This window comes from Zonotrichia leucophrys, unplaced genomic scaffold (assembly GCF_028769735.1).
Source record: "Zonotrichia leucophrys gambelii isolate GWCS_2022_RI unplaced genomic scaffold, RI_Zleu_2.0 Scaffold_64_270646, whole genome shotgun sequence".
NCBI lineage: Eukaryota > Metazoa > Chordata > Aves > Passeriformes > Passerellidae > Zonotrichia > Zonotrichia leucophrys.
In genome coordinates, this window is record NW_026992269.1 from 16,540 (window position 1) to 29,657 (window position 13,118).

A 13,118-nucleotide genomic window follows, 5' to 3' on the forward strand; every position below is an offset into this window, starting at 1 on the left:
GGGGTTGGGGCGTGGCCTCGGCGGGAAGGGGGCGTGGCCTCGGGCCGCGGCGTGGGGTGAGTGTTTGGGGCGGATTTGGGGGAATTTTGGGGGATTTGGGGGAAATTTGGGGAAATTTGGGGTTTTTGGGGGGAAATTGGGGATGGAGGCTGGAGGGGAGCCAGGGGGTTTGGGGTAATTGGGGTTAATTGGGGGTTTGGGTTAATTTGGGTTAATTGGGGGGATTTTGGAGGAAATTTGGGGGATTTTGGGGAATTTGGGGAGGGGGGAGTTGGGGGAAGTGCTGAGGAGGTCGGGGTAAAGGGGGTTAATTAGGGGGTTTGGGGTAATTGGGGCTAATTTGGGTTAATTGGGGAGTGTGGGTTAATTAGGATTAATTGGGGGGCTTGTGTTAATTTGGGTTAATTGGGGGGGTTGGGTTAATTGGGGTGCGTGGGTTAATTGGGGGGTTTGGGGTAATTGGGGTTAATTGAGGGGTTTCAGGTAATTAGGATTAATTGTGGGGGTTGTGTTAATTGGGGTTAATTTGGGGTGTTTGGGGCAAAGTGGGAGTGGGGTGAATTTGGAGGATAATTAGGGGAGCTGTGCCCGGGTGTAACCTGTGTGTAACCTGTGTGTAACCTGTGTGTAACCCACGTATGTAACCCGTGTGTAACCCAGGTGTATCCCAGGTGTATCCCAGGTGTATCCCAGGTGTATCCCTGGTGTAACCCAGGTCTATCTCAGGTTATTACCCAGGTGTAACCCCAGTGTAACCCAGGTGTAACCCAGGTGTAATCCAGGTGTAACCCAGGTGTAACCCGGGTGTAACCCAGGTGTATCTCAAGTTATTACCCAGGTGTAACCCGTGTGTAACCTGTGTGTAACCCGTGTGTAACAGCTGCAATGTCGCGGGTGCAGCTGCAGTGTGAGAACCTGCAGGAGTTCCTGCCCCAGGTGTAACCTGTGTGTAACCCAGGTGTATCTCAGGTGTAACCCAGGTGTAACCCGTGTGTAACCCAGGTGCAATGTCGCGGGTGCAGCTGCAGTGCAAGAACCTGCAGGAGTTCCTGCCCCAGGTGTAACCCAGGTGTAACCTAGGTTATTACCCGGGTGTAACCCAGGTGTAACCCAGGTTATTACCCAGGTGTAACCCAGGTGTATCTCAGGTTATTACCCAGGTGTAACCCGTGTGTAACCTGTGTGTAACCCGGGTGCAATGTCACAGGTGCAGCTGCAGTGCAAGAACCTGCAGGAGTTCCTGCCCCGTGTATAACCCGTGTGTAACCCAGGTGTAACCCGTGTGTAACCCGTGAGTAACCCTGTTGTATCTCAGCTGCAATGTCGCGGGTGCAGCTGCAGTGCAAGAACCTGCAGGAGTTCCTGCCCCAGGTGTAACCCCGGTGTAACCTGTGTGTAACCCGTGTGTAACCTGTGTGTAACCCGTGTGTAACCCTGTTGTATCTCAGGTGCAATGTCGCGGGTGCAGCTGCAGTGCAAGAACCTGCAGGAGTTCCTGCCCCAGGTGTAACCCCGGTGTAACCCAGGTGTAACCCAGGTGTATCTCAGGTTATTACCCAGGTGTAACCCGTGTGTAACCCGTGTGTAACCCAGGTGTAACCCAGGTGTATCTCAGGTGTAACCCAGGTGTAACCCGTGTGTAACCCATGTGTAACCTGTGTGTAACAGGTGCGATGTCGCGGGTGCAGCTGCAGTGCAAGAACCTGCAGGAGTTCCTGCGCGGGCTCAGCCCCCCCACCCTGGACCGGCTCTATGGGCACCCGGCCACCTGCCTGGCCGTCTTCAGGTGCGTAATTAACGCTAATTAACATTAATTAACCCTTAATTATCCCTTAGTTAATCTTTTATTAGTTCTGTATTAACTCAAACTAAGTGAAAATGTCCCCAAATTAAACCTAAATATCCCAAAAGAGCCCCTTGCCACCTGCCTGGCCATGTCCAGGTGTGACTTGTTAACCCTAATTAATGCTAATTAGTCCTAATTAACCGAAAATAACCCCGTGACCTCTTCCTGGTGGTGTTCAGGTTGAGACAAATTATGCAAAATATTCCTAAAATTCCTAATTAATGGAAAATAACCCCATGCCACCTACCTGGCTATCTTCAGGTGGGCTAATTAATTCTAATTAATCTTTAATTAATAGTAATTAACCTTAATTAATCCACAGGGAGCTGCCGGGGCTGGCGCAGGCCGGGATCATGCGGATGCTGTTCCTGGAGCAGCCGCTGCCCCAGGCGGCCGTGGGGCTCTGGGTCAAGAAGGAGCACAGCAGGTGGGGCTGGGGGAAATTGGGGGGTCCTGGGGGGATTTTGGGGGGATTTCAGGGGATTTTGGGGGTCCTGGGGTGGATTTGGGGGGATTTCAGGGGGATTTTTGGGGGTTCTGTGAAGGAAATTTGGGGTTTTGAGAGGAGGTTTTGGGTCAAGAAGGAGCACAGCAGATGGGGCTGGGGGAGATTTTGGTGCGATTTGTGTAATTTTGGGGTGATTTGTTTTATGTGATTTTGGGGTGATTTTGTGGCAATTTTGGGGTGATTTTGGGGTGATTTGTGTGATTTTGGGGTGATTTTGGGGTGATTTTTGTGGCTGTTTTGGGGCAATTTTGTGGTAATTTTGGGGTGGTTCTGTGTGATTTTGGGGCTGTTTTGTGTCATTTTGGAGCTGTTTGTGTAATTTTGGAGCTGTATTTTGTGATTTTGGTGTGCTTTTCTGTGATTTTGGGGCAATTTGTGTAAATTTGGAGCTATTTTGTGTAATCTTGGAGCTGTTTTTTGTGATTTTGGAGCTGTTTTCTGTGATTTTGGTACGACTTGTGTAATTTTGGAGCTGTTTTCTGTGATTTTGGAGCTGTTTTCTGCGATTTTGGGGCGATTTTGCACGATTTTGGTGCGGTTTTTGTTGCAGGGAGCAGCAGCAGAGCCAGGAGGTGCTGCTGGAGCTGCGCCTGTGGCACCCCCACACCCTCCCGGGGGGGCTCCCGGGGGTCGCCCTGCACCCCAACTTCCGCCAGAACCTGAGGGTGGCCCTGCTCGGGGGGTGAGCGAGGGGAAAAACGGGGAAAAAAAATGAAAAAATTGGGGAAAAATATCATAAAAACATGAGGGGAAAATGGTAAAAAAATGGGGGGAAAATTCAGAAAAAGTGGGGGGAAAATCAGAAAAAGTTGGGGGGAAATGGGGGGAAAATGGAGAAAAAGTTGGGGGGACAAATAGGGGAAAATGAAGGGAAAATGGGGAAAATATTGGGGGGGAACAGAAAAGATGGGGGTAAAATGGGGAAAAAAATGAGAGGGAAAATGGGGAAAAATTGGAGGGAAAAAATAAAAAAAGGGGGAAATCAGAAAAAATGGGGGGAAAAATCAGAGAAAATGGAGGGGAAAAATGGGGGGGAAAATCAGGAAACAATTAAAAATTGGGATTTGTGAGGGGGTTGCAGGAAGCTTTTGGGACTTTCTGTGTCTGGGGTTTAAGGGGCAGTTTTTGGGTTTTTTGGGGTCCAAACCACCTCAGGGGTGCTGATTTTAGGGGTTCCCCAGGGCTGAGGCCTGTGTGGAAATTTAGGCCAAACAATCAGAAAACCAAGATTTATGAGGAGATTTCAGGAAGATTTTGGGACTTTCTGGGTGTGGGGGTTTTGGGGGGCAGTTTTTGAGGGTTTGGGGGTTTTTTGGGGTGGTTTTTGGGGTCCAGATCCCCTCAGGGTGATGATTTTGGGAGGTCCTACAGCAGCAAGGCCTGTGTGGGAATTTAGGCCGAACAACCAGAAAATTGGGATTTGTGAGGGGATTTCGGGAAGATTTTGGGACTTTTTGACTCTGGGGGTTTTATGGGGTGGTTTTTGGGGTTTTTTGGGGTGCTGACCCCCCCGGGCGCCGCGTTTTTGGGGTCCTGACAGGGGCAAGGCCTGGTCGGACGACACGGCCCCGCTGGGCCCGGACCGGCACGCCCGCGACGTTCCCGCCCTGGACAAATACGCCGAGGAGCGCTGGGAGGTGGGAATTTGCACATTTTGGGGCATTTTATGGGATTTTGGGGGGTTTTGGGGTGTAAAAGAGACCAAATTTTTATTCTTTTCAGGTGGTTTTGCACTTCATGGTTGGCTCCCCGAGCGCGGCCGTCAGCCAGGACCTGGCGCAGCTGCTGGTGCAGGCCGGGCTCATGAAGAGGTTTGGGGGAATTTGGGGAAATTTGGGGCATTTTGGGGGAATTTCTGGGATTTGGGGGGTTCTGAGGGGTTTTAGGGAGAATTTGGAGGGATTTGGGGAGTTTTTAGGGGGTTTTGGGGGGGAATTTTGGGGCTGGTGCAGCTGCTGGTGCAGGCTGGGCTCATGAAGAGCTTTGGGGGAATTTGGGGATTTTTGGAGGATTTTGGGCCAATTTAATTCGATTTTTGGGGGGATTTTGCTCCAATTCAGTTGGATTTTGGGGTGCTGTGACTTTGGGGTGACTCTTGCCGATTTTGGGGATTTTCTGACTCCCTCTCCCCAATTTTTTGGGGTCCCCAGCGAGGGGGAAATTGGGAAGTTTTGGGCTGGTTTAGATGGAATTCCGAGGGGATTCTGGGGAGGATTTTGGGCCGATTCATTTGGATTTTGGGGTGCTGTAAATTTGGGGTTATTCCTGCCGATTTTGGGGATTTTCTGACTCCCTCTCCCCGATTTTTTGGGGTCTCCAGCGAGGGGGGAATTGTGAAGTTTTGGGCTGGTTTAGATTGAATTCAGAGGAGATTCTGGGGGGGATTTTGGGCCGATTCATTTGGATTTTGGGGTGCTGTGAATTTGGGGTGACTCCTGCCGATTTTGGGGATTTTCTGACTCCCTCTCCCCGATTTTTTGGGGTTTCCAGCGAGGGGGGAATTGGGATTTTTGGGGAGGATTTTGAGCCAATTTAGACAGATTTTCAGGGGGGGGTTGGGAAGGATTTTGGGGTGCTGTGACTTTGGGGTGATTCCTGCCGATTTTGGGGTTTTTCTGACTCCCTCTCCCCAATTTTTTTGGGGTTCTCAGCGAGGGGGGGGAGCCGCCCTGCATCACCTCGGCCGGGTTCCAGTTCCTGCTGCTCGACACCCCCGCCCAGCTCTGGTTCTTCATCCTGCAGTACCTCAGGGGGGCCGAGGTCAGAGACCCCCAAAATCCTCCCAAAATTCGGGTTCGGGGGAGCCCCAAAACCCCACAATTTGTGGGGTCCCCCAAAAAAACCCGAATTCGCCTCAAAAACAACGCCTGGGGTTGGGGGTTTTGTCATCCAGGGGGTGCTGGGAGGGAAATCCCGAAATTTGGGGGATCACAAAATTTGGGCGGGGGCCAAAAAATCAGGGGGGTGTCCCAAAATTTTGGGAAATTCCCTAAAATTTGGGGTTATTTCTCCCAAATTTGCGGCTTTTCCCGAATTTGGGAATGGGGTTCCCCAAACTGGGGGGGGGGGGGGGGATCCCAAAAATCTAGAGGGGTCCCAAGATTTGATGGGAAGGTCCCAAAAATCGGGGGGGGAGGTCCCAATTCTGGGGGAGGGGGTCCCTAAAATTTGGATTTTTTTCCCCAAATTCGGGGGTTTTACCTAAATCTGAGGAATTTGCCCAAATCTGGGGGGGGGCCCCCAAAAATGCCCAAATTTGGGTTGGGGGTCCCCAAAATCTCCCTGTGCCCCTCCCCAGGCGCGGGGGATGGACCTGGTGGAGATCCTGTCCTTCCTGTTCCAGCTGAGCTTCTCCACCCTGGGAAAGGTGGGAACGGGACGGACTGGGATAAACTGGGAGGGACTGGGAATGGAGTTATGGACACTGGGAGGGACTGGGAGCAAACTGGGAGGGACTGGGATGGACTGGGAGGGACTGGGAATGGAGTTATGGATACTGGGATGGACTGGGAATGGAGTTATGGATACTGGGATGGACTGGGAGGAAACTGGGAGGGACTGGGAGGGAACTGGAATGGACTGGGAGGGACTGGGAATGGAGTTATGGATACTGGGAGGGACTGGGAGCAAACTGGGAATGGAGTTATGGACACTGGGATGGACTGGGAGCAAACTGGGAATGGAGTTATGGATACTGGGATGGACTGGGAGCAAACTGGGAGGGACTGGGATGGACTGGGAGGGACTGGGAGGGACTGGGGATGGAGTTATGGATACTGGGATGGACTGGGAGCAAACTGGGAGGGACTGGGATGGACTGGGAATGGAGTTATGGATACTGGGAGGGACTGGGATAAACTGGGAATGGAGTTATGGACACTGGGAGGGACTGGGAGCAAACTGGGAGAGGTTAAAGGGGGACTGGGAGGGACTGGGAGGAGATTGGGGGGACACTGGGATGAACTGGTTTGAACTGGGAGGTTACTGGTGTGAACTGGGAGTGTTCCAGGACTATCCCTGGAGCACTGAGAACGTTCTGGAGGTTACTGGGGATAACTGGGATGAACTGGGAGCTCACTGGGAGCTCACTGGTGCAAACTGGTGCAAACTGGTCCATACTGGTGCAAACTGGTGCAGGATTACTCGGTGGAGGGCATGAGCGAGTCGCTGCTGACGTTCCTGCAGCACCTGAGAGAGTTCGGGCTGGTGTTCCAGAGGAAGGTGAACTGGGAGCACTGGGAGGGACTGGGAGGGACTGGGAGGGACTGGGATGGACTGGGAGGGACTGGGATGGAACAGGGAATGGACTGGGATGGACTGGATGACGGGGGACTGGGAGGGACTGGGATGGACTGGGGGGACTGGGATGGACTGGGAGGGACTGGGATGGACTGGGATGGACTGGGATGGACTGGGATGGACTGGGATGGACTGGGATGGAACAGGGAATGGACTGGGAGGGACTGGGAGGGACTGGGGGGACACTGGGATGGACTGGGATGGACTGGGAGGGGATTGGGAGGGCATTGGGGACATTGGGGACGCTGGGAGGGACTGGGATGGAACTGGGAGGGACTGGAAGTGACTGGGAGGGCATTGGGGGGGACACTGGGAGGTGCCGGGACAGCTCCTGGGACATTTGGGGACATTGGGGACACCAGGGACAGTTCCTGGGACATTTGGGGACATTGGGGACACCAGGGACAGCTCCTGGGGACACCGGGGACAGGAGTTGGCCCCTTGGGGACATTGCGGTGACAGTGTCTGTCCCCCGTCCCCAGCGGAAGTCGCGTCGGTTCTACCCGACCCGCCTGGCCATCGCGCTGGCCTCGGGGACAGCGGGGACAGCGCTGGGGACATCCTTGGGGACATCCTTGGGGACAGAGCCCGACGGGCACGGCTTCATCCTGGTGGAGACCAACTACCGCATCTACGCCTACACAGGTGGCACTGGGGACACCTCCGGGACACCCTGGGGACATTGGGGACACCTTGGGGACACCTTGGGGACACTGGGGACACCCTGGGGACACCTTGGGGACAGCCTGGGGACAGCCCTGTCACCTCCCTGCCACTCTGTGGGACACCTTAGGGACACCTTGGGGACAGCCTGGGGACAACCTTGGGGACACCTTGGGGCCAGCCCTGTCATGTCCCTGTCATTCTGTGGGACACCTTAGGGACACTGGAGACACCTTGGGGGCAGCCTGGGGACACCTTGGGACACCTTGGGGACAGCCCTGTCATGTCCCTGTCATTCTGTGGGACACTGGGGACACCTCGGCGACATTGGGGACACTGGGGACACCTTGGGGACAGCCTGGGGGGCAGCCTTGTCATGTCCCTGTTATTCTGTGGGACACCTTGGGGACATTGGGGACACCTGGGGACACCTTGGGGACACCTCGGGGACATTGGGGACACCGACCTTGGGGACAGCTGGACGCCCTGTCATGTTCCTGTCATTCTGTGGGACACTGGGGACACCTTGGGGACACCTTGGGGACAGTTCTGTCACCTCCCTGTCACCCTTGGTCCCCCTTGTGTCTCAATGTCCCCAATGTCCCCTCAATGTCCCCATTATCCCCAATGTCCCCAATCCCCTCAATGTCCCCAATGTCCCCATTGTCCTCAATCCCCCCCACGTCCCCAATCCCTCAATGTCCCCAATGTCCCCAGTGATGTCCCAATGCCCCCAATGTCCCCATTGTCCCACTGTCCCTAATCCCCCCAGTGTTCCCAATGTCCCCAATCTCCCCAATCCCCCCAATGTCCCCAATGTCCCCACTGTCCCCAATGTCCCCTCGGTGTCCCCAGACTCGGAGCTGCAGGTGGCGCTCATCGCGCTCTTCTCGGAGCTCCTCTATCGCTTCCCCAACCTGGTGGTGGCACAGGTGACAAGGGACAGCGTGCAGGCGGCCATCGCCAACGGCATCACCGCCGACCAGGTGACACTGGGGACACTGGGGACATTGGGGACACTGGGGACATTGGGGACAATGGGGACATTGGGGACAATGGGGACAATGGGGGGATTGGGGACACCAATGGGGGCATTGGTGACATTGGTGACACTGGGATCTGGGGACGCTGGGGACATTGGGGACATCATTGGGCACATTGGGGACAGCAGTGGGGGCATTGAGGACACTGAGAGGATTGAGGACATTGGGGACACTGAGGACCTTTGGGGACATTGGGGACATTGGGATTTGAGGACATTGGTGACACAGTGACACAGGTGACACTGGGGACACTGGGGACACTGGGGACATTTGGACACGGTGACACAGGTGACCCTGGGATTTGGGCACACTGGGGACATTGGGGACATTGGGGACATGTGTGACACAGGTGACACTGGGCACACTGGGCACACTGGGCACACTGGGGACATTGGGGACACAGTGACACAGCACACTGGGGACATTGGGCACACTGGGGACATTGGGGACACTGGGGACATTGGGGACATTGGGGGGATTGGGGACACTGGGGACATTTGGACACGGTGGCACAGGTGACACTGGGATTTGGGGACATTGGGGGGATTGGGGACACTGGGGACATTTGGACACGGTGACACAGGTGACACTGGGATTTGGGCACACTGGGGACACTGGCGACACTGGTGACACACAGGTGACATTGGGCGCACTGGGCACACTGGGCACATTAGGGACACGGTGGCACAGGTGACACTGGGATTTGAGGACATTGGGGGGATTGGGGACAATGGGGACACACAGGTGACATTGGGGACATTGGGGACACGGTGACACGGGCGCTGTCCCTCCCCACAGATCATTCACTTCCTGCGCACCCGCGCCCACCCCGTGATGGCCAAACAGGTGAGGGCACCCCAAAGGGGGTCCCAAATCCATTTTGGGGGGTCCCAAATCCACCTGGGGGGTCCCAAATCCACCTGGGGGATCCCAAATCCATTTTGGGGGGTCAAATAAATTTGGGGGATCCCAAATCCACCTGGAGGATCCCAAATCCATTTTGGGGGGGTCAAATAAATTTTGGGGGGTCCCAAATCCACCTGGGAGATCCCAAATCCATTTTGGGGGGGTCCCAAATCCATCTGGGGGATCCCAAATCCATTTTGGGGGGTCAAATAAATTTTGGGGGGTCCCAAATCCATTTTGGGGGGTCCCAAATCCATTTTGGGGGGTGAAATAAAATTTGGGGGGTCCCTGTATCCATGTCCTTGTCCCCCACATTGTCCCCACGGTGTCCCCATGGTGTCCCCATGGTGTCCCTGTCCCCACATTGTCCCCACGGTGTCCCTGTCTGTGTCCCTGCCCCTGTCCCTGTCCCCATGGTGTCCCTGTCCCCACATTGTCCCCACGGTGTCCCCACAGTGTCCCTGTCTGTGTCCCTGTCCCTGTCCCCATGGTGTCCCTGTCCCCGTATCCATGTCCTTGTCCCCACATTGTCCCCACGGTGTCCCCAGAGCCCGGTGCTGCCCCCGACCGTCACGGACCAGATCCGGCTCTGGGAGCTCGAGCGGGACCGGCTGCGCTTCTCCGAGGGTCAGTGTCCCCAGGTGTCCCCAAATGTCACCAAAGTGTCACCAAGGTGTCCTCAAAGTGCCCCCAAAATGTTCCCAAAGTGTTCCCAAAGTGTCCCCAAGGTAGGGGGTGACACCATGGGGATGTCCCCAAAAGGAAATGCCAATCCTGGCCATGTCCCCCCAAGGCAGGAGGTGACACAACGGCCATGTCCCCAAAGGGAAGGTGACACCATGAGGATGTCCCAAAGGGGGAGGTGCCACCAAAGGTGGGAGGTGACACCACAGCCATGTCCCCAAAGGGGATAATGCCAATCCTGGCCATGTCCCCAAGGCAGGAAGTGACACCACGGCCGTGTCCCCAAGTGGAAAGGTCACACTCTGGCCATGTCCCCAGGGGGATAATGCCAATCCTGGCAGTGTCCCCAAGGCAGGGAGGTGCCACCAAAGGGAGGAGATGACACTCTGGGGATGTCCCCAAGTGGGAGGTGACACCACGGCTATGTCCCCAAGGGGATAATGCCAATCCTGGCCATGTCCCCAAGTGGGAGGTGCCACCAAAGGCAGGAAGTGACACCACGGCCATGTCCCCAAGTGGAAAGGTCACACTCTGGCCATGTCCCCAAAGGGCAATGCCAATCCTGACAGTGTCCCCAAGGCAGGGAGGTGCCACCAAAGTGGTGACACCCCCCCCGGCATTGTCCCCAAGGCAGGGAGGTGCCACCAAAGGGGGGGGGGGGTGACACTCTGGGAATGTCCCCAAGGGGGAAGTGACACCACGGCCATGTCCCCAAGGGGATAATGCCAATCCTGGCCATGTCCCCAAGGCAGGAGGTGCCACCAAAGGTGGGAGGTGACACCACGGCCATGTCCCCAGGTGGAAAGGTCACACTCTGGCCATGTCCCCAAAGAAAAACACCAATCCTGGCCATGTCCCCAAGGCAGGAGGTGCCACCAAAGTGCGGAGGTGACACCACAGCCATGTCCCCAAGGGGATAATGCCAATCCTGGCCATGTCCCCAAGGCAGGAGGTGCCACCAAAGTGCAGAGGTGACACCACGGCCATGTCCCCAAGTGGGAGGTGCCACCAAAGGTGGGAGGTGACACCACAGCCATGTCCCCAAGGGGATAATGCCAATCCTGGCCATGTCCCCAAGTGGAAAGGTGACACCACGGCCATGTCCCCAAGGGGATAATGCCAATCCTGGCCGTGTCCCCAAGCTGTCCCCTCGTCCCCAGGTGTGCTGTACAACCAGTTCCTGTCCCAGGTGGATTTCGAGGTGCTGCGGGACCACGCCCGCGCCCTGGGCGTGCTCGTGTTCGAGAACCCGGCCCGGCGCCTGATGGTCGTCACCCCCGCGGGGCACCCCGACGTCAAACGCTTCTGGAAGCGCCAGAAACACAACGGCTGACCCCAAAAACCCAAAAATACCCAAATTTGGGATCCTCAGAAACCCCAAAAACCCCGAAATCCCGGAGTTTGGGGTCCAAAAATGGCTAAAATAACCAATTTTGGGGTTACTGGGGCACCCCGACGTCAAACGCTTCTGGAAGCGCCAGAAACACAACGGCTGACCCCAAAAACCCAAAAATACCCGAAATTACAGAGTTTGGGGTCCTCAAAAATCCCAAAATCCTCAAAATCGCCGAGTTTGGGGTCCAACATCACTGGTTTTGGGGTTACTGGGGCACCCCGACATCAAACGCTTCTGGAAGCACCAGAAACACAACGGCTGACGCCAAAAACCCCAAAAATACCCAAATTTGGGATCCTCAAAAACCCCAAAATTCTGGAGTTTGGGATCCCAAAACCCCCAAACCCCCCCAAATTTGGGATTTGGGTTCCTAAAATCCCCTAAATCCCCAAATTTGGGGTCCTGGCGCCCAAAATGTCTCCTGCAAATCCAAAATTTCGGATTTGGGATTTTTGGGGTTCCAAGTGCCCCAAAATTTGGGGTCCTGGTGCCTCAATCCCGTAAAAATCCAGGATTAGTAGGAGGAAAATGTAATTTTTTTGTACAAATGCTGTTTTTTGCGCAGGTTTTTTGTAGTAAAAACGTTTTGAACAAAATAGCGAAATTTTGAGAGCCTGAGGGAAAAGGAGAACCTTGGGATTTTGAGGGATTTGGTGGAAAAATCCTGGATTTTGGGGAGAAAAATTTTGGGATTTTTGTGAATTTCGGAGTCCGGGGGAGTTGAGGGCGGGGATTTCTGAGGGGAAAACCACGGATTTAGAGACAATAGCGGCGAAATCCCGGGGGAGAGACGAGATTTATGGACTTTGGGGATAAAAATGGGGATTTTGGGGATAAAAATGGGAATTTCGGTCCCAATATCCCAAATGGCGAATTTATTTGCGCTTCTCAAAGCGGCGTTACGGTAAAGCCGCCATCGCTCTCGCGATATTACGGTAACTCCGTTAGTAGCCGCGGCCTCGTTCTGATTGGCTGAACCCGCCCGCCGCGCGCTACCCGGGCGCTGATTGGTCGAGGTGTTCCCGCGCTGGGCGCTGATTGGACGGCTCCGTGAGGGGGGGAGGAGAAGGAGGAGGAAGAAGCCGCAGCGGCCATGGCGGCCACGGCGGCCCTGGAGCGCTGGGTGTCCGGGCAGCTGCAGGAGCTGCTGGGCCTCAGCGCCCGCCATGTCCCCGCTTTCCTGGTGGCGCTGGCGCGGCGCAGCCGGAGCCTGGAGGAGCTGCTGGAGCGGCTGCGCGAGACCGAGGCCCTGCGCGTGGAGGAGCCGCGCGTGCGCGAGTTCGCGAGCCAGCTGTGGGACAAGGTGGGCGGGAAAACCGTGAGGGGAGAGGGGGAAGGGGGCGGGGCTTGTGTGTGAGGGGAGAGTAGGCGGGGCTTGCCTGTGAGGGGAGAGTAGGCGGGGCTTGTGTATGGGGGGGAGAATGGGCGGGGCTTTCCCTTGGGGGGAAAGTGGGCGGAGCTTGTGTGAGGGGAAGTACCTTTGTATGGAAATGGAGGCGTGGCCTGAGAGAGTGGGCGTGGTTTAGATGCACCATATTTGGTGCTGAGGGCGTGGCCAATGTGGAAAGGGTGGGGCTTGGCAAGGTGTGGTCAGGAGGGGGTGTGGTTTAACAAAACTTAAAGATTACATCACCGTAAGTGGGCATGGCTTCCACAGAGAGCAGCCAATCAGGCTGAGCGCTGGCTTGCAGTGGGCGTGCGCGTTTTTAGGTGTGGTCAAGTGGGTGTGGCCATATTAGGTGCGGCTAAATTGGCGTGGCCATTTTGGGTGTG

The 13,118-nt window shown here is 55.5% G+C and overlaps 2 protein-coding genes across 4 annotated transcripts in view; both read left to right on the forward strand.

The window, feature by feature from the left end:
- Positions 1-25: 25 nt before the first annotated feature.
- On the forward strand, positions 26-12,293 carry GTF2H4 (general transcription factor IIH subunit 4). Of its 2 annotated transcripts, none has more exons than XM_064737512.1 (14): positions 26-56; positions 1,669-1,786; positions 2,169-2,273; positions 2,905-3,036; positions 3,895-3,991; positions 4,077-4,165; positions 5,006-5,114; positions 5,653-5,721; positions 6,492-6,575; positions 7,136-7,298; positions 8,172-8,302; positions 9,158-9,205; positions 9,814-9,892; positions 11,110-12,293. In XM_064737512.1, the coding sequence occupies exons 2-14, from the start codon at positions 1,674-1,676 to the stop codon at positions 11,280-11,282; spliced, it is 1,392 nt and encodes a 463-aa protein (XP_064593582.1). In that variant the 5' UTR covers positions 26-56; positions 1,669-1,673; the 3' UTR covers positions 11,283-12,293. The 2 variants fall into 2 exon arrangements, with proteins under 2 accessions (XP_064593582.1, XP_064593583.1); XM_064737513.1 differs by lacking the exon at positions 26-56 and adding an exon at positions 1,245-1,350 and having other exon boundaries at positions 1,704-1,786.
- Positions 12,294-12,397: 104 nt separating this feature from the next.
- Positions 12,398-13,118, forward strand: part of DHX16 (DEAH-box helicase 16) — a 116,927-nt gene continuing 116,206 nt past the window's right edge. For both annotated transcript variants that reach the window (XM_064737505.1, XM_064737504.1), the window contains exon 1: positions 12,398-12,648. In XM_064737505.1, the coding sequence (XP_064593575.1) occupies positions 12,439-12,648 (210 nt within the window). In that variant the 5' untranslated portion in view covers positions 12,398-12,438. The remainder of the gene's footprint in view (positions 12,649-13,118) is intronic.